Below are 22,286 nucleotides of genomic sequence, written 5' to 3' on the forward strand. Positions count from 1 at the left end.
TATTTTCTCTTTAATACTACATCTTTGTTGTTTGTACAGTGCAAAGTGCCAAATTACAATACAGTATCTAATTTCTCTAAAGCAGGACCGAGTAATATTTTTTCTTTTAATACTGTACTCTATCTTTGACATTTGTGAAGTTCACACTTGTATATACATATATTTTTTCCAATGGAGAATACGGTGCGTATTACTGTATCTGTAATTCTGAGTTACAAGTAATGTTTTCTCTTCCCTTTGATATATGTATAAATCAGGTCCACCTTTATTTGTAAACAATGGCAGATTGTAAAAGTGCAAAATCAGTAAGTTGGGAAAAATGAAAATAGACATGTAGCTTACCATAACTGCTTTATTAATTGTGCACTGAGCAAAGACTACCACAAACATGAAAGTTAAAAGAAGTGCCTATCATCATTCCTGTTCACTGAATACACTGTTAGTCTTGATGTAAGTAAGATATATAGAAACTTCATTGATTGGAATGGCGAAGAAAATTATACAGCTGAAGAACCAGTGTCAAAGTATCTAAAATGCTGTGGTAGTAGACTGCCAAAATACCAATAAGAGAAGTTTAAGTCTTCAAACAAGAGGAAGAATCTTCTGTATTTGCAGTTCATTTGGTGCTATGGATTAAAAAGAGAGAATTTGGTGAGGGCTACAATAAATAAAGCTGACAAACCTGCAAAGTGAGAGATGTGGAAACCAAGAAATTGAAGAGCATAAATGGCATGTAAAAAGACTAAAAGATATGCTACTAGATGGCACTAGAAGCTACTTATTAATTACTATGCATTTAATTTCAGTCATTATCTGTGATTTATTTGAGAACTAACCACTTAGTTGTAAGTTTGTAGCACTGGCATTTCTGTGCTCCATTCAGTGCAATGGAACAGGAAGCAGATTTTTTCTGGCAGCAAGTAACATTCATTACATGCTACAAACTACGAATGTAGAGTGTCAAAACAAACATGTAATTTAACAAAATATGCACATTTTAACTGCAAACAATATCCTTTCTCACTTATACTCAGTATGTAAAGAACTATCAGTACACTTCATCACAACTGAAAAACTATAGCAAAATAGTTCTTTCATGATACTTGTTTTGACAATTATAGGAGGAATCTTTGACAATACCTTGCTCCACGAAGTGTTTTGTGTGTGGTCGTTGTTACAATATCAGCATATTCAAATGGACTTGGGATAACACCACCAGCAACCAATCCAGAAATGTGAGCCATATCTGCCATCAACACTGCTTTAACTGAGTCACAGATCTGAAAACAAATGTGAAATAGTATCTTTCATTTTGTATTCATATCTGCAGGGACGTGGAACTAAACCACCTAACCTTCATCCTTCACAACACACACACACACACACACACACACACACACACACAGCACTTTGAAATCGCTCAAGACACTTAATTTTTCATGAGAAACTTCAGTATCTGTAATTAATGGACTGGATATGAGACTAGTTTTGACAGACATGCCAGCAAGCAAATTTAGTAGCACTGGAAATCATCTAATATTTTCAAATGGACATTCCAACTAAGCGTGAATACAGCTGTTAGTTGATTTAAAGTTGGACAAATATTTGTCAGAACTATAGCTGATATGCCAACAACACTGTAAACTCACAGGAACTAAGAGTGACTAGAGATAGTGGGTAAGTAGCCCCAGCCTTAGACCATAACCAGCTACAGCAATGGGGGAAATGGCCATAAAATATTTTCTCAAATACCATAATGTGCATCCTTACAACACCAACGTATCAAAGTTGGAAACATGGATTTACAGTCATGCTACAAATAATGTACTCTCCAGATCTTCCCCATCTTCTGCTTTATTTCTTTTCTTGGGTTCCATGTGACCATCTGGATTCTAAGCTACTTAGTCACACAAACACAATCAATTTGTAACATGATGCACATACCAATAACACAGTTCAGTTTTATTCTGTCATATTGTGATACAAAAGGCACTTCACAGGAACTAAGAGTGAGTAATGTATGCACTACATTACACACTCTTAACAATGAGTATTCCATAAGCCAGACATTGCTGCTACCTGCTATCCCACTGGTGCAACTATTTACATTTTGCTACAGAACTGAACGCAACACATAGACAGGTACACAGGAATGCCTTTTAGCCTAAACTGAAATTTTTGAATATCACTATCATTAAAAGTTTTTTTTCTTTGAAAATTCGAAGATTACTATACAGTCCAGAAAAATATGTACAGTGCAATGCTAAGATACACCACCAGATCGAAAGTATCCTGACAGCTAATAGTGGACATTGATATGGGATGTGTCCACCCTTCACCTTTATAATGGTTTGCCTCTGCTGGGATCACTTTCAGGGTGGTGCCTGAATCTCTGTGGAAGAATTACAACCCATTATTCTTCAAGAGCTGAAACCACAGAAGGTAGTAATGCTGGATGCTGGGGTCTGGAGGGAAGTTGGCATTATTACAACTATAAGGTGTTCCATTGGGTGCAGGTCAGGACTCCAGGCAGGCCAGTCCATTTCAGGAATGCTATTGTCAACAAGCCATTATCTCATATATACTGCTTTACAATAGAGTGCACTGTCATCCTGATTTTACAATCATTCTCTCTGAATAGTTCCTCTACTGTATGCAGTGCACAATGTTGTAAAATGTGCTCGTATCCTTCTAAATTTAGAGTTTTATTAGGTGCAACAAGGGGACCACATACTAAACAAGAACCCCCACCACCACCACCACCACCACCACCACTACCACCACCACAAAATCACCTCCTCTGTATTTCACTGGCACTATACATGATGGCAGGTAAGGTAATGTTCTCCAGGCATTCACCAAACGCAAGCCCTTCAATCAGATTGCCAGAGTGTACAGTGTGATTCATCACTCTAAATCACTCATTTCCAGTCATCCACTGCTGGTGGCATCACTCTTTACCCCACCTCAAGTGTTGTTTAGCGCAGACTACAGAAATGTGTGGCTTATGAGGATCTGCTTCACCAATGTAGCCCAGTCTTTTTTACTCCATATGCGCAGTCACTGTGCTAGTTTTACTGCTGGTAGCATGTTGCAACTCACAAGTGATTCCTTCCACTGATTCCTTGCCTTTGTTTTTAAACTGCCCTCCACAATGCTTGATCATCTCAGCCCATCAGTACACGAGGTCTACCTGGTCTTGATTTAGCTCTGGTTGTTCCTTCACGTTTCCACTTCTCAATAATATCACCAACAGCCAACTTGAACAGCTTTAGAAGGCTTGAAATTGCTGTGATGGATTTGTTACTCAGATGAGATCCAATGACTATCCCACATTCAATGTCAATGAAATCTGTTGACCGACACATTCTGCTGTTTACATCTTCTCTACAACAACACCATACACGCTCTGCCTCTGTTTATGCAGGCAAGTCTATCTCATAACACCTAGTGGCCAATTCCGCATTACGTAAGGGATCCAGATACTTTTGATCAGATAGTGTATATCAATATTTTTTAGTGGAACTTTCAATTTGGTATAAATGGCTACCCCTACCAATTGAAAAGGATTACTCTCGTAGAAATCTGCTATGATGTAAATCTCCAAAGAAAATATCCATATTTCTTATCTATGTATATGATGCTTAGACACACACAACAATATAGTCACAGTCTATCAGCAGATGATGTAGTTTACCTCTAAACCCTTTCCTATTTTGATGAAACAAGGTCACTGAACATTCTGATCCACATTCCTTATTTATTGTGCTAGTATCTGGCATTTTGAGAACATTATTTTAGCAGGGATATCTCCCATCTGATTTCATGAGGCTGGCTCCTCCAAGGTCCCGGAAATTTTCACTTAAGAGAAAACAAATCCTATTAATTATCTGACCCTCCCTTTCCAACATTACTCAGGTTTAACTCTATGGTTACTCTAAACCAATTCCACAAAACCGAGTGTCTTGTCAGTTATCAGCATGTTCTCAAGCCACACATTAACTTGCCTTACAGCACTACCAGGAAGGTGTCGATCATGATCCTGGAACAGTTGCACTAAGTAAAAAATGGTGATATGAGCCTGAGCAACAATCTTTCGAAAGTCATCACCTCTATCATGAGGTCAGTCCATATATAATAGCTCCTAGCCCATTTCACTATCATTGTGTGAACATCTTGAGTGTGTTCCTTACACAATGCACCCAAGTATGTCACCAGAGTCCTGTACTTGGCTTGAAAATCCTGTTTCCTGTATTTTGCAGAACAGCTTCCTAAAACAATTTGTATTTTTTTTTAACATTGTTTACAATTATCTAGGATTTCCCACCAATGGTGGTCATCAGCATATTTTCTATCTCTACAACCACTGTATATTTACTCTCACCAACAGTATGCATTAGTCATTGCAAGGCTGAAAAAAAATAACCGACAACGACACACTATGAACAAGAATGATGATGTAGAAATCAACAAATAAAATTTCTCTGATATTATGAAGAAGTTGGTTGTTTGGTTTTTTGGAGTTGAAGGGTTCAAACTGTGAGGTCATCAGTCCCTTCATCCTATGTGTATCAAACCATAAACAGCCCGACTGTAACCAAGATCCAATAAAACAGAGACAAAATCAAAGAGAAGTAGGAGTGGGGTGAGAGGGAGGAAAGTGGGCGAGCTGCAGTTGGGAGGTCCCTGGGGCATGGTATGTGGTGGGAGATGCACCTCCTGTATTCGACCAGCACCACCTCACCCTCTGTTACCCCAAGAAAATGAGCAGCACAGAAGATGATAAAATTTTAGGAAAGACAAAAAATTAAAATGGCAAACATACAAGAATAAGGAGAATAAAAAAATGGGAACAGTAGAGACCAGTCTGGACCACCAAGAAAGGGCTGCTGTAGGTCCCCTGGGCCAGAGCAGATGAGGGGTGCCTCTCCAGCCTCTCAGGTGTTGAATGAGGCCAAAGTGCCCCACCTCATAGAGACATGTACAAAACATCTTCACAGGTGAAATGTAAAACCAGGTCAGTCGCTTTGCATCATCTGCTAGTATCAGAGGTAGTGTGCCAAGAAGTTTAAGATATTGTCGCAAACCAGCTAAATTTGAGAACTCTAGTAGGATGTGGGCCACCATCAGTTGGGTGCCAAACTGGCAGTGAGGTGGGTCCTCACAATGGAGTATGTAACCACGGGACAGCCAAGTGCGGCCAGTGCATAGTACACACTGAACAGTGGAGTCTCTTTGAGAAGCATGACGGGAAGACTGCCATGTGGTTGCAGTCTCCTTTATTGCCCTCAGTTGGTTTGGAGAGTCCAGGGCAAACTGTTCAGAGTTCCAGACCTCCAAGAAATGATGGCACAGAATCAACTGAAGGTCCAGCTCTGGGACCCCATTTCCAAAATTGGCATTGGTTGCCAACTTTGCCAAGCAATTGGCATGTTCATTCCCTGAGACCCTGATATGTCCAGGTGCCCACACATGATGATTAGCTGTTCAGTTTGATGAGGGTCACAAGGAAGATCCTGGGTACTCTTGACTAAAGGGTGACAAGGATAGCACTGGTCTATTGCCTGATCAGGGAATCACTGCAAATTAAAAGCACCTTGCCGGTGCAAGAGTTCGAGGGCCACCAATTCGGCACTGAAGACACTGTATCTATTCGGCAGGGAGCATAGTTCGCTGCTCCTTGCATGTGTATATGCAAAACCAGTTTGTCTGTCAATTGCTGAGCCATCAGTGTGTACCACTTTGGACCCAGAAATGCACGAAGGACAGCCAGGAACAGGCAATGAAAAACAATGGAGTCAACTGAATCTCTCAGTTCAAAGCATAAATCAAGACAAGTCCGAGGTTAGGGTACATGGCATGGGGGCATACACAATTGCTCGTTGACAAGAGGCAACAGTGGGGGAAGTTTGAATTCAGAGCAGTGTCACTGTAGTCTAACTGCAGTTATGAACCAAGTTCTGGGTCTCTATTGTGGGAGGTGGATCTCTGATTGTGAATGAACGGTATGACATGACAGAAGTGCATGATGCAAGTCTTGATGGCTGGAAACTGAAAGCTGTGAGTGAGACCCCACAACTACATCTTTTGAATGATACCCTGCAGTTAGCACTCAGCAATAACCATGCTAGAGGAGCAAAAATCATTGGTATACATAGAGGGTGATACTGAAGACCTCATGGCTGCTCCTGGACCACTGATGGCAACTAGAAAGAGAGGGACACTCAATACAGAGCTCTGCAGGACTCCATTCTCTTGGGTACGGGGGTACTGTGGGAAGCACCAACTTGAACCCGGAAAGTACGGAGTGACAAGAAATTCTGGACAAAAATCAGAAGTGGGCTCGAGATCTTACTCCTGTAAGGTAGTGAGCGTACAGTATCACCATGTGAAGTCATAAGTCTCCTATATGTCAAAGAAGGCAGTAGTAAGGTGTTGACGTCAGTCAAAAGCTGTACTGATGGTAGACTCCAGGCAAACTAACTTATCAGCAGTGGAACAGCCTTGGTGAAAACTGCCTTGGTTTGGAGCCAGAAGGCCTCGAGACTCAAGGAGCCAACACTGCCAGCTCACCATCCATTCGAGTGACTTACAGAAAACATTGGTGAGACTAATTGGGTGATATAGCTTTCCATCTCTAGGGGCTGCTTACCCGGTTTCAGTACTGGGATGAAGATGCTCTCTTGCCATTGAGATAGAAACTCTCCCTCACTCCAAATATGGGTGAAGGTGGTAAGGAGATAATGCTGACAATCCTCTGATCAGTGTTTGAGCATATGGTTGTGGATGCAGTTTGGCCTTGGTGTTGCATCGGGGCAAAGCGCTAGGGCACTGAAGAATTCCCACTCACTGAATGGAGCATTATAGGGCTCCAGAAGAACTGTAGTGAAATAAATGTATGCACTCCACCTGCTGTTTAATGACACGAAAGGCAGGTTGATAGTTCTCAGATGCAGAGCTTGAGCATAATGCAGAGCAAAATGTTCAGCTTCTGGGCACTGTTGAAGGAAATACCAGGTACACCTGCTGGGGACTTACATGTAGAGGATTATGATCTTTGCCAAGATGTGTGAAGGAGATGTCCATGATTCAATGGCTGAAACTTACCGTTTCCATCATTCTGGCTTCCACAGTTTTATTATGTAGTGAACCTGGGCACAGAGCCATTTAAAGACAATGAGGTGCTCCATCAATGGATCCCACTTATGGCTTTGCAGAGCCTGCCTGTGAGTTCTAAGAGCCTCTGAGATTTCTGAGTTCCACCAAGGTACTATGTTCTGATGGGGGGGATCCAAAGAAATAGGGGATCGCCAAGCAGGTTGCCAATTGTTTGCTGTTGCACTCTGGACAACTGCATCAATACCTCCATGTAGCTGGGAGCTAAGAATGACAGTGGAGGTGAAAGCATCCCAGTCTGCTTTGTTGAGAGCCCATCTGGGCGAGCACCCAGTGGAGTGATGCTGAGAGAGGAGCAAGTGGTCACTACCACAAAGGTCATCATGGATTCTACAGTAGATGGATGCGAGAAGACTAGGGCTGCATATAGAAAGATCAATGACTGATTAAGCTGCACTTGCCACACTGAGGTGTGTGGGGCTACCAATGTTCAAGAGAGAGAGCTCGAGATCTCCCAGTAACTTTTCGATATCTTTACCGTGGCCAGTGATTGTGGTTCCACCCTACAAAGGGTTATAGGCATTGAAGTCATCCAAGATTAAGAAAGGCGAGGGGGGGGCTGTGCAACCAATGCAGACAATATGTACCAAGGCAATTCACCATTGGGAGGGAGATAAACATTACAGATGGTAAAATCCTGAAATACCCTTATCCGAACAGCCACAGCCTCCAAAGTTGTATCAAGAGACACAAGTCCACTGTATACAGAGAGCAGATTATATGTGCCACTCCACCTGACAATCATAGTGAGCATGATTTTTTGAAATACCCTTATAGCCATGAAGGGCAGTGGTCCACGTTGCTGGAAATCAAGTTTCCTGAAGGACAACGCCAAAAGCAGCAGAGGAGTTGTAGTATTAACACACACAGGTTCTGAGACAGATTGTGTGGTGCAATGTGGAGCCTCAGGGTGACTGAGATCGCCACCTCGGCCACAGAAGCCAAACATGGCAGGGGGCGAAAGACATTCCGGAGGGCTGAACGGAAGGCCTCTCCAGTTTGTCTGACGAACCAGTTTCAGGCTCTGTCTCAGGCTGATATTGATCTTCGGCCTGACATGGCTGCTTGTCCTGTTCCAGAGGTTGTCGCTCAATCTGCAAGATCCGGGCGGTCGCAGAGGGTGGGCTTACTGGTAGTTGGGAGCTCCGTCAGGCGCGTAATGGGGCCCCTTAGGGATATGGCAGCAAGACAGGGGAAGAAAACCAATGTGCACTCCGTGTGCATACCGGGGGGAGTCATTCCAGATGTGGAAAGGGTCCTTCCAGATGCCATGAAGGGTACAGGGTGCACCCATCTGCAGGTGCTCACTCATGTCAGCACCAATGATGTGTGTTGCTATGGAACGGAGGAAATCCTCTCTGGCTTCCGGCGGCTATCTGATTTGGTGAAGACTGCCAGTCTCGCTAGCGGGATGAAAGCAGAGCTCACCATCTGCAGCATCGTCGACAGGACTGACTGCGGACCTTTGGTACAGAGCCGAGTGGCGGGTCTGAATCAGAGGCTGAGACGGTTCTGCGACCGTGTGGGCTGCAGATTCCTTGACTTGCGCCATAGGGTGGTGGGGTTTCGGGTTCCGCTGGATAGGTCAGGAGTCCACTACACGCAACAAGTGGCTACATGGGTTGCAGGGTTTGTGTGGCGTGGGCTGGGCATTTTTTTAGGTTAGATGGCCTTGGGCAAGTACAGAAAGGGCAACAGCCTCAACGGGTGCGGGGCAAAGTCAGGACATGCGGGGACCAGGCAGCAATAGGTATTGTAATTGTAAACTGTCGAAGCTGCGTTGGTAAAGTACCGGAACTTCAAGCACTGATAGAAAGCACCGAAGCTGAAATCGTTATAGGTACAGAAAGCTGGCTGAAGCCAGAGATAAAATCTGCCGAAATTTTTACAAAGGTACAGACGGTGTTTAGAAAGGATAGATTGCATGCAACTGGTGGTGGAGTGTTCGTCGCTGTTAGTAGTAGTTTATCCTGCAGTGAAGTAGAAGTGGATAGTTCCTGTGAATTATTATGGGTGGAGGTTACACTCAACAACCAAGCTAGGTTAATAATTGGCTCCTTTTACCGACCTCCCGACTCAGCAGCATTAGTGGCAGAACAACTGAGAGAAAATTTGGAATACATTTCACATAAATTTTCTCAGTATGTTATAGTCTTAGGTGGAGATTTCAATTTACCAGATATAGACTGGGACACTCAGATGTTTAGGACGGGTGGTAGGGACAGAGCATCGAGTGACATTATACTGAGTGCATTATCCGAAAATTACCTCGAGAAATTAAACAGAGAACCGACTCGTGGAGATAACATCTTGGACCTACTGATAACAAACAGACCCGAACTTTTCGACTCTGTATGTGCAGAACAGGGAATCAGTGATCATAAGGCCGTTGCAGCATCCCTGAATATGGAAGTTAATAGGAATATAAAAAAAGGGAGGAAGGTTTATCTGTTTAGCAAGAGTAATAGAAGGCAGATTTCAGACTACCTAACAGATCAAAACGAAAATTTCTGTTCCGACACTTACAATGTTGAGTGTTTATGGAAAAAGTTCAAGGCAATCGTAAAATGCGTTTTAGACAGGTATGCGCCGAGTAAAACTGTGAGGGATGGGAAAAACCCACCGTGGTACAACAACAAAGTTAGGAAACTACTGCGAAAGCAAAGAGAGCTTCACTCCAAGTTTAAACGCAGCCAAAACCTCTACGACAAACAGAAGCTAAACGATGTCAAAGTTAGCGTAAGGAGGGCTATGCATGAAGTGTTCAGTGAATTCGAAAGTAAAATTCTATGTACCGACTTGACAGAAAATCCTAGGAAGTTCTGGTCTTACGTTAAATCAGTACGTGGCTCGAAACAGCATATCCAGACACTCCGGGATGATGAAGGCATTGAAACAGAGGATGACACGTGTAAAGCTGAAATACTAAACACCTTTTTCCAAAGCTGTTTCACAGAGGAAGACCGCACTGCAGTTCCTTCTCTAAATCCTCGCACAAACGAAAAAATGGCTGACATCGAAATAAGTGTCCAAGGAATAGAAAAGCAACTGGAATCACTCAACAGAGGAAAGTCCACTGGACCTGACGGGATACCAATTCGATTCTACGGAGAGTACGCGAACGAACTTGCCCCCCTTCTAACAGCCGTGTACCGCAAGACTCTAGAGGAAAGGAAGGTTCCAAATGATTGGAAAAGAGCACAGGTAGTCCCAGTCATCAAGAAGGGTCGTCGAGCAGATGCGCAAAACTATAGACCTATATCTCTGACGTTGACCTGTTGTAGAATCTTAGAACATGTTTTTTGCTCGAGTATCATGTCGTTATTGGAAACCCAGAATCTACTCTGTAGGAATCAACATGGATTCTGGAAACAGTGATCATGTGAGACCCAACTCGCTTTATTTGTTCATGAGACCCAGAAAATATTAGATACAGGCTCCCAGGTAGATGCTATTTTTCTTGACTTCCAGAAGGCGTTCGATACAGTTCTGCATTGTTGCCTGATAAACAAAGTAAGAGCCTATGGAATATCAGACCAGCTGTGTGGCTGGATTGAAGAGTTTTTAGCAAACAGAACACAGCATGTTGTTATCAATGGAGAGACGTCTACAGATGTTACAGTAACCTCTGGCATGCCACAGGGGAGTGTTATGGGACCATTGCTTTTCACAATATATATAAATGACCTAGTAGATAGTGTCGGAAGTTCCATGCAGCTTTTCGCGGATGATGCTGTAGTATACAGAGAAGTTGCAGCATTAGAAAATTGTAGCGAAATGCAAGAAGATCTGCAGCGGATAGGCACTTGGTGCAGGGAGTGGCAACTGACCCTTAACATAGACAAATGTAATGTATTGCGAATACATAGAAAGAAGGATCCTTTATTGTATAATTATATGATAGCGGAACAAACACTGGTAGCAGTTACTTCTGTAAAATATCTGGGAGTATGCGTTCGGAACGATTTGAAGTGGAATGATCATATAAAGTTAACTGTTGGTAAGGCGGGTACCAGGTTGAGATTCATTGGGAGAGTCCTTAGAAAATGTAGTCCATCAACAAAGGAGGTGGCTTACAAAACACTCGTTCGACCTATACTCGAGTATTGCTCATCAGTGTGGGATCCGTACCAGATCAGGTTGACGGAGGAGATAGAGAAGATCCAAAGAAGAGCGGCGCGTTTCGTCACAGGGTTATTTGGTAACTGTAACAGCGTTACAGAGATGTTTAACAAACTCAAGTAGCAGACTCTGCAAGAGAGGCGCTCTGCATCGCGGTGTAGCTTGCTCGCCAGGTTTCGAGAGGGTGCGTTTCTGGATGAGGTATCGAATATATTGCTTCCCCCTACTTATACCTCCCGAGGAGATTACGAATGTAAAATTAGAGAGATTAGAGCGCACACGGAGGCTTTCAGACAGTCGTTCTTCCCGCGAACCATACGCGACTGGAACAGGAAAGGGAGATAATGACAGTGGCACGTAAAGTGCCCTCCGCCACACACCGTTGGGTGGCTTGCGGAGTATAAATGTAGATGTAGATGTAGATGTAGATGTAGATGTGGGATCCAGTGGCGTGGGAGCCACCGCAATGAAGACTACTTTTTATCTTTCTTCTCCTTATGGAGTTTAGATGACTGTGAGAGCTTTCCTGAATCAGTTTCAGGGACTGAGGAATATTGCAAAACCCTACGACCAGCAGGCCAGCAGGTTGTGGCTCCTTCAGCCTCTGGCTAGTGTCCAGTTGCAGACTGGCAGAAACCTGGGGGGGGGGGGGGGGGGCATTCTGAGCAAGCCCATTCTGGTGTGAGAAGCTGAGCAAGGATGTTGCATCTCCAACTGGGGGATGGGGATCAGCATCCCTGGTGGGTTGGGAGCCATTGCTCCCAAAGTGGGTGTGGGGGAAGTACCAGGAGAACAGCCCCTAACCATCAGGGTGGCAGGTATGATAGGATGCATAATAGGTGACAGTACCATAGTCAGAGAGGGCAACATTGTCATGCATGCACGATGCAGATGCTAACCTGTTCTTGGCCTCTTGGTATGTTAGTTACACAGAGTCTCAAATTCCTGTCTCTCTCTCTCTCTCTCTCTCTCTCTCTCTCTCTCTCAAAGACAGTGCAGTCTGGTATGCAGGAAGAATGACGCTCTCCACAGTAGACACAGACAGGAGGAAGGGCACAAGGAACGTTTGCATGCAACAGTTGTCCACAATCCCGAAAGATTGTTCTGGGATCACAGTGCGAAGAAATACGCCTGAATTTCATATATTTGAAGCACCAGATGGGGGGGGGGGGGGGGGGGGGGGTCATACGGTTTCACATCACACCAGTACACCATCACCTTCACCTTCACCTTCTCAGGCAACTAGTCACCTTCAGAGGCCAAGATGAAGGCCCCACTAGCAACATTATTGTTCTTCAGCCCCTTTGGACACAACATGAAAGTGGATACCCCGTCACTCAAAGTAGACTTTTAGTTCATCATCAAACAGCAAGAAATCACGATGCAAAATTCTGCCTTGTACCATATTAAGGCTATTATGGGGAGTGATGGTCACCAGAATGTCACCCAGCTTGTCACGAGGAAGCAGAGTCCCTGAATGGAGAGGGGATGCTGCTTTAATCAAAACTGACCCACTCTTCATTTTGGAGCTGGCTGCAACTTTCCCAAACTTGCCCTCTATATCCTCTACAAAGAATAAAGGATTTGCAGCCAAAAAAGTATCCCCATATATACTTGTACACACTATGTATTGGGGGGAGTATTTCTCTGCTTGTCACTTAGCTCTATGTTCCTCCTATCGCATAGGCAGGGAAGCAAACACTCTCAGGTCTTATCTCTGTGTTGAACGAGTTTTTTCCTTCTGAAGAGACTGCTGGTGCTCTACGACCAGATGCAAGTCATCTGCCATGGTGCAACTCATGCCAAACAAACTGTCATCCAACCTCAGCAATGGCTACTTGGCCAGTAATCCATTCCTCGAAGTCCCCGTGCCCCAGTCATGATGGGCACATATGCATTGGTATACGAGGACAGTTTCAGCTCAGGCACCAACAGTGCGATCCCCGCATGGTCCAGAGGGGCTACCAACATGTCAAGCCCCCCCACTCACACACACCAACAAACAGGACGCTGCCATGCTGGGTTTTGGGTGTACTACCTTATTAAAGGGAAGGGTGCAAAGATGGAAAGGCCAAGGTGGAGCATACACACTTCACTGGGTGACTTCCCTGCAGGATCTACACTTCTGCAGAATTTTGAAAATTGGCAGCAGGTCAAACACAATGGAGGCTATGTGTTTTATTTAATGAAAAGTTGTAGAAAATGCCAGAAGTGGAAACCTGAGTCCCAAATCATAAACCATGTCCAAACGAGGTCTGCAGTCTGCATCAGGAAGACCTTCTGATGGAAAGGCAGAGGGGGAAAGGGATAGTGGTAGTACAGGCTTACAGCACAGAAATGGAAGTAGTATTACAAAGGGATGGACATTATATTAAGAGAATTTGTATCTTATGGGGTGTAATAAATAAGGTATAGAAATTGAATTTTTTAATATGTTCTCGCTATCAGTGTCCATGACTTATCTTTATACTTCAATGCACAAATAATAAACATTGATAGAACATGTGCTATCTCACATAACAACCTTGCCATAAACAATAACTACACTACACATGTTAGGCAATATCATTAAGCTTGACTCTTACCTTTCTGAAGCATTCATAGTCCAGCAGTCGTGAATATGCTGATGTTCCAGCAATTATTACCTTTGGACGAAATAGAAGTGCATTCTTTTTCAACTGGTCATAATCTATTAGGCCAGTTTCAGTATCTAGGCGATAAGGCATTGATTCAAAGTAAACAGAAGTTGCAGATACTCTTTTAGACTCTGTCATGAAACCGTGGGTCAAACTAGAGAGATAAAAAGAAAAACAATTTATTTTAATAACTAGGCCTTGACGTTACCATCACTGATTATTTCACAGGAGCCATGTCCATAAGTTGTTCATACATCTCAAATTAAAATTCAATTCAGTTCTTTCCACCACTTTCCTGTACAAAAGTTACATCCACCTTGTCAAGAGGGAACGGACAAAATGAGTAGAAAAGAAGTAAAAAGATGTCCAACCAATACTGGTGCTCATGTCAACTGAAAATTTAAATGAGTATAATCTGCATAGTGTTACACATCATAAAATTGTACCTTTTAAACACAGGTACCTCACTGCGACACTGAGAGAAGATAATTGACAACAGAGAGCATCAGTAGCAGTTAAGTGGATGAAGTGTCCCACAGTCTTAGTTCTATATGGAAATTTTGTGCAGCTCATTACAACTATTTTGTCAGCACTGTTATGTAATAGTTTACATATGAACTCAACACTTCACTGCCCCCACCCCTTTTCCAGTTTGGTTGTATCCAAGTTAGTAACGGTTACTTTGTTATCTCCTATTCACAAATGAAATATACCGAAGGATATATTTTCCTGTACACGTGTAGGCCTAAATGTTGAGTATTTTCGTGGCACATTCCATTTGCTAGCAAGGGTATTGTGTTTTCCAGTGGGATATACAGGGTGAATCAGGTGAAACTTGGGCAGCAAATATTGTGAAAATGGAAAGTGTTATTGATGTGTGGTTTTCACACAATGGATCGGTAATCAGGGGCTCATATTGTTAGCCAGTAAACAGATTTTCTGAAAGATATAGCCATTATTTGACTGTACAAGAGGTTTTATTTCACAATCTAGGTTTCAACCTTAGGCCATTATCAAGTGTAACAACTGCAACAGATTAAAGCACAATAAAAGTATGAGAATCGGACTGAGTATCCGAAAAATAGCAGGGCAAACAGTTAAACCAATGAATGGGCTGCATGGTTTGTGCTCTTACTTATGTATTATAAATCACTAGACTTTAGTAGAGCCCAAGTCATTGTCAAAACATATAACTTCAATTATATAAACGAATTTTGTCAAAAATAAATAGGAGAATATTTGTGTAATATGCTAATTTACTGGCAATTAGCATTATTCAGTTGATATGGTTGCGGAAAAATAGATAACCACATCACAGGTTTTAAACTTTGCTGCACTGTGTCTAAGCAGCCACTTACATAAACATAAGTGAAATGATTGTCAAAGATCATCAGAAAGGCATCCCAATTTGCGCCATGTGATCTGTGGTACGTCATGGAAAGAGGTAGTTGGACACTATTATACAAGCTGGTTAGATTATCTTTGAAGTGGGCAGAGAATACCAGTGTTTACATAATACGGCATGAAGAGCTAACTTTCCAATGTGTGTTGTAAAAATGTGACTTATGCCATCATAATTGAAGATACATAAAAGTAAAATGCTGCAAGAGTGAAAATATGTGATACATAGTGAATTATAAAATAAACAGCTATGCATTGTTATGAATTACAACCAAGTTTAAAAAATGGGACAGTTATATAAAATAAATGGTCACACACGTCCCTGGAATTTAAAACCCTTTACATAGAAGCACCAGTGATTGTTATAAAAGACAATGTGTAGAATCATACAAAATGGGGAAAAAAGTGGGAGTATGGGTGAGGAGGTGGGCCGATGCATAGTGAATCTGGAAATCGTGTACATAAGGATTAACAGGAATGGATCAAAGATATTAAACAGATGGAACTATTAATGGTTATAATATGATGGAAATCACTTTACACAAAGGAGAAGATATAGTAATAAAGAATAGGTTCATTTCTATCTCTTACACTGATGCTATCTCCGATAAAATTACTAGAACATTTGACAAACCTATCATACAGTTAAGTTTCCACACAAACAAGAACTTGGGTAACATCCTTAAGCATGCCACACACAAAGCTAATCCAGAGAGTCAATCAGGCATACGTAAGATTGTGTGTAATACTTTTGATAGTTGTTACATTGGCCAGATGTGATGTGCCTTTAAAGATAGGTGTAAGAAACTTATCAGGAGAACAGAAAGCAACACATCAACATTTAGCAAGCACCTCCGAGAAACTAACTACCAAGTAAAAGAAATCAACCAGACCTTAGAAATTCTATACACAGTACCAAAAAGTAAGAAAATGGATATACTGGAAGAAACTAAAAAATAAAATAAAACTTCAGATCAATGTTGGTAGAAAATTAATTCATCAATTTTATTCTAGATCATGCATAGTGCATTTACTATAGTTGTTAACCTCATACTATAAGAGGCTTATCGTTCCTTCTGCATACTTGTGTAAAAGATATTGCAGTATATGTGTATATATGGGTAGCATTGTGAACACTGTGTGCATTGGTTTCTCCTTCACCTCTCCTGCCCCCTTTTTTCTTCACCTAAATCAGACTACCACACGCTATGTCCCCTCCCACACTGTAAACATACCGCCACCCCTTATCTACTTTACTTAAAAAGTGAAGATTCTTCATTATATTTTATTGTTTTCTGAAACAATGGAACAAGTGGTGTTATGGTGTACATATTTACAATGGAAAACTGTCCTGTACTTATGTTTTTAATGTTCAGTACAGTTACTACACTTGTTAACCCTCATACAATGTGGGTTATGGTCCCTTCTAAATAATTGTGCAAATAATATTGCAGTATAGATGTATATATGGTGAACACTGTGTACAATGTAAACATTGGTTTTCCTCCTTCCCCTTCCCCAGTCCACCTTTTTTAGGCTCCACCTCTCTTATTCAGACTACCCCTCCCACACCAGCCAACAAATTTCTTTCAGATGTTGTTCCCCTTGCACAATAAAATCTGGTCTGTTATTCACAGTCCTATTAATAACAGAACATCACCTCTCCATGGAACTTTCCCTAAAAAGTGAATTTTGTTCTATAGACTTCAATATAATTAAAAATAATGGAATAACTGGTGTTATGTACTACATTTTGTATCTATAATCGAGAGCTGTCCATTTATGTTTTAAGTTTTTAATATTTAGTATACTTACTATAGCTGTTAAATTTTATATGGTAAGAGGTTTACCGTTCCTTTTAAACACCTGTGTAAATAAAATTGCAGTATAAGTGTGTATATATAGGTAACACTGTAAACATTGCCCCCCCCCCCCCCCCCCAGTTTCACTTCACCTAGTAAATCTGACTACCCCACTTTGCCTCCCTCCCACATCAACAACTCGCCACCCCGTATCTGTTTAATACATCTGATCCATTTCTCTTAGTCCTAATGCGCACCATTTCCTGATTCACTATGCACCTGCACTCCTTCCCATCCATACTCCCCATACTCCCACTTCCCCCCCCCCCCCCCCCCCATTTTGTATGATTGTACACACTGTCTTTTACAACAATAATCGATGCTTCTATATAATGGGTTTTAAATTCTAAGGATGTTTGTGATCATTTATTTTATATAACTGTCCCATTTTCTAAAACATGGTTGTAATTTGTAACAATGTATAGCTGTTTATTTTATAATTCAACATGTATCATATATTTCACTCTTGCAAGGTTTTACTTTTACGTATCTTTAATTATGATGGCATAAGCTGCGTTTTTACATGCACACTGGAAAGTTGGCTCTTCACGCCATATTATGTAAACACTGGCATCCTCTGGCCACTTCAAAGATAATCTAATCAGCTTGTACGAGGGCTATCCACAAATTACATTACGTTTTGGAATTAAAAATAAATAAAGTATTGGAATTTTTTTTTATTATATACAGATGAAAGCCACACTTAAATACTACTTTTCTATATAGTTGCCATTTAAATTAAGGCACTTATCGTAGCGATGGACGAGCCTGGAAATTCCTTCGTCCTAAAATTCGGCCGCCTGCGCCTCAACCACGTGGTTACCTCTTCTTGAAGCTGTGCGTCGTCATCAAAATGCTGCATAGCCAACCACTTCTTCATTGCTGGGAATAAGTGGAAGTCACTCGGTGCCAGGTCGGGACTGTACGGCGGACGAGGAAACAACTCCCACTTAAAAGATTCGAGAACTTCACGAGTCACATTTGCCGTGTGGTCCCGGGCGTTGTCGTGAATCAGCAAGATCTTTGAGCCCAACTTTCCCCTGCACTTGTTTTGTATTGCTCTTCTGAGGTTGTGCAGAGTTTGGCAATACCTTTGAGAGTTTATTGTAGTGCCTCTTTCCAGGAAATCCACAAAAATCACACCTTTTCTGTCCCAAAAGAAGAGGTAACCACGTGGTTGAAGGCGCAGGAGGCCGAATTTTACGACGAAGGAATTTCCAAGCTCGTCCATCGCTACGAGAAGTGCCTTAATTTAAATGGCAACTATGTAGAAATAGCCCAGCCCAGCCACACCTCTGTAACCAGAAGCGGGAGAAGGTATTACTCATACACGACTCAACTGCACACGCTCAAGGGCCCGTCCGCAACAGCTCAAACGAATCTAATTTAAACAGTTGTCACGTCACGCTCATCGGAGGCAATTTGTTGTTATAAAGCATTGCATGGTCGTCCTAAAGCCTTTGACACATTTTGCTGTTAGCAGATGCTTGTATGAGCACTGTTTTTTTGTTGTATATGGCGCATTTCCTTTGCAACTTAAGTTTTATTTTCGTTTTTTTTCCTCTCTCTTTCATGTTTTGTTGCTGCAGTATTATTCTGCAGTAGTGGGGTACAGTAATATCCTTTGTTAGACTATTGGTTCTTATCAGTCAAAATCACAAAAATTGAACTGAAATCTAAAACAATGAAAAATTCCCAGAATTCTAGATAATTCCCGAGTTTTTCCAGGTTTTCTCCCGGATGAAAAAATCCCTGGGTTTTTCCCGGGTCTCCCGGTTGTCCCGGGTTGTATACACCCTGTAAATAGTGATGAAGACAGGATACTCCAGATGTATCACGTATCTTGTTTAATGATGAAGCCACATTTACAAATCATGTCCAGGTAAACTGCCGAAACATGCAGTATTGTGATGTTGACAGTCCCTGTTGGCTTTGTCAGGTGGAACTTCAGTATATATGGACTGTGAACATGTGGTTTGGGATTGTGTACTATCAGCCCATAGGCCCATTTTTCATAGATTTAGTACTGAATGTGTACAAGGATCACAGCCTCCTATCTGATCATCTTCCATGGAAACTCTAAGACTAGCAGTAACCTGTGGTACCAACATGATGGCTGTCCAGCCCATAGTGCACAAAGTACTACAGCATGTCTTCATGAATTGTTTCCAAAGCATTGGATTGAATGCTGAGGACCTGCACCTCAGCAGGCACATTCCATGGATTTAACACCTGTAGACTTTTTTCTGTGGGGAAAGCTGAAAATGTTGTCTACAAGGACATACCGACTATACCCGATGTCATGCTACAATGTATTACTGCTTGGAAATCTGTGCTGAAATGTCTGAACATATTTTATTGGGCAAGGAAACCCTTATGAATAATAAAGACAAAGATAGTAGTGAAACTTTGAACCCTTTTTCAGATGAAGATCTGGATGTGCTGTTGATTCTTCAGTACCACAACGGTTTTTCTCAGAAGATTCTTCTTCTGAAAAGGGGAAGCGGTAAATGCTACTTCAGTCTTGAAGAATAATATAAGATTTATCAGAGGATCATTCTGTGATATAACACCACAATTTCGTGTACACGTTTTGCAGTATAAGGACAGACTGATGATTCAGTAAGTCATTCAGACTTTTTTGTACTTTATGTCATTTGAATTCATTTCTGCAATTTGTAAACAGATAAATAATTATTACACATTTCTCACTGAAAAAAATTATGACAGTACTCACAGGTTAGCACAATGGAGGCGTATAGAGCATGCAGAATTTTATTGCTTCCTGGGATGTTCCTTGCACATGCCAAGAATTAAAAGGTTAGAAGAGGATGAATATTGGTCAACAGTTTCTTTGCTTCAACACCAATATTTTCACACATAATGTCCAGGGACTGCTACAAACTGATTCTGCATTATTGAATTTTAGTGACAATCTGGCCATAGCTGAAGATATTCTTGATCAAATATGACTCATAGTAGAGCACAAAAGAAAAAGAAAAAAATTCATAGGACCATAGTCCCTTTTGAGAATTTAGTAATAGATGGAACTCTACTACTTTTTAAAGGAAGGCTTTGATTTAAGCAGTATATACCAACGAAACATAGCCATTCTGGTATTAACATTTTCATTCCTTGTGACATACAAAGTAATTATATTGTCTACTCTGGTGCCACCATGGAAATAGAATCCAGAAATGCTGACGGGGTTAAATCAGGCGATGTTGTACTGAGTTTTGTTGCTGCCATACCTCAACAAAGGTCACGATATTTATTTAGACAGTTGGTATTCGAGCCCTGCATTATTGCTATGGCTGCATGAGAAATGTACCAATGCCATTGGAACCACATGCAAAAACAGGAAACGTTTACCACCATCACCTGACAAACCGAAAAAAATGGGACATTAAATTTAAGTCCTGTGAAACACTGTTGGTTCTAAAATGGATGCTTTCAACCGCATAAGTGGACCACATTTTGTTCAAACCAACAAGGAGAGAACACAAAATGTGCCAAAATAAACCCACCTGTGTAGTGAGCTACAATAAGTCATTGGAAGCTGTTGATAAGACAGTGAAGTGGTACAAGAAGGTATTCTTCCATTTGACTGAGTTGCGTGTGCTGAATGCAAAAACAATTTTTGAAATAAAAAGAAACAGAAAAAGCCACTGGTAAATTCCACTTGGAACTAACCCACCAGCTGCTGGATAAATTTCATGAATGAACACGTAAAATTGACATCCAATGGACACCAAAGCAAAAAAAAATTTTGACAGCAAAATAAAGGAGGACATTATCCAGGATTCCTTGGGGTATCAGACAAAAAGAGATTCCTCAGAGATGCTGCATAGTATGTACTGCTAACTCACAGTGAAAAATGACATGCATAAGATGCAAAAAGTATGATGTTGATCTTTGCATGGGGCCATGATTTGAAAAACAACAGACACTACAGAAATATTAGGTGGTTTCATTAAATTGTATGTGTCACAAGAAAAGGAAAGTAAAAAGAAAAAAGGTAATAAAAATAAGGTTTTTAACCCAGTCAGTGACAGTCCACGGCCTGTGTCAATGAGGATGCAAAACCAGGAAACTAAATCGGACTGAACATGACAAACAGACAAATAAAACAGCAAGCAGGAGGCAGGCAGAATCTTACGGTCAAATTTTTTTATTGTGGAGAATTGAGTTTAGACTCGAGCCAATATGCTTATCACTAAATCAGTTATACCAAAATGTTCGTTGTTCAATTTCGTGTCAGGTTATACGAGACAATTTGCTTTTAAAGTTCAATAATTATTATTTATTTATGATCAGAGTAAGAACTGTTTGTCCAAGTTTTGAGTGACTTTGCTAGGAATTGCTTGCTTATAAAATTTGAAATGTATACGTCTGGTGTTGATGAAATGAAATTGGGTTGTAGGTAAATATATTGGTACTGTAAATCTCAAGTTACAACATTTTTCAATTACAAATACAGAAGTTTTTATTATTTTCTCAGCTTATGATAAATGTATAACAGAAAGTGAGAGTTGGTTCAGAAGTTGTCTTTCATGGTTATCGGGAACTACTACCACTGTGAGCTTCCAACGTAATACTGATTTTACAAAGAGTATTATCAAAGAGTGGTTCGTGTACTGTAATGTATGATTAGCCGACAGCACTGTGCTCCCTGCTGCGGCCTGCATTGGCTGTTAGCTGAGTCAGCTGCCCACTGGCAAGGTGCACTATACGTTCATCCTGTCAGCCGGTCAGGCCGGCAGGACACTCAGCTCTTGCAGCCTTGAAAGAGTTAATCTTGTCTCCGAAAGCCATATGCTGATTTTACCCTATTCGATAGGTCACTTACATTATGTTCCATATCTTTCACAATAACACTTGGGTCATTTGCAACGAGATTTTTTTTTAAACCAACTGTCATGTTTAGCGGCATATTATTGGTAAGAACACCAAGAATAGCATGTCTTGGAACTTTCTTTTTTATTTAGGACTGGATATATGTTTTACTATCAGCATATAAATGACAGTTGATAACAACCATCTGATGGAATTAGCCAATGTGGAGAATAAATCATTTTATTCACAAAAC

General features: G+C 41.3%; 1 protein-coding gene across 1 annotated transcript in view; it reads right to left on the bottom strand.

Moving 5' to 3' along the window:
* Window positions 1–22,286, bottom strand: part of LOC126183828 (serine hydroxymethyltransferase, mitochondrial-like) — a 132,445-nt gene that overhangs the window by 30,305 nt on the left and 79,854 nt on the right. The window contains exons 5-6 of the mRNA XM_049926086.1: window positions 13,884–14,088; window positions 1,141–1,280 (exon numbers count right to left, since the gene is read on the bottom strand). Of these exons, the coding sequence (XP_049782043.1) occupies window positions 1,141–1,280; window positions 13,884–14,088 (345 nt within the window). The remainder of the gene's footprint in view (window positions 1–1,140; window positions 1,281–13,883; window positions 14,089–22,286) is intronic.

Source organism: Schistocerca cancellata, chromosome 4, assembly GCF_023864275.1.
Source record: "Schistocerca cancellata isolate TAMUIC-IGC-003103 chromosome 4, iqSchCanc2.1, whole genome shotgun sequence".
Taxonomy (NCBI): Eukaryota; Metazoa; Arthropoda; class Insecta; order Orthoptera; family Acrididae; genus Schistocerca; species Schistocerca cancellata.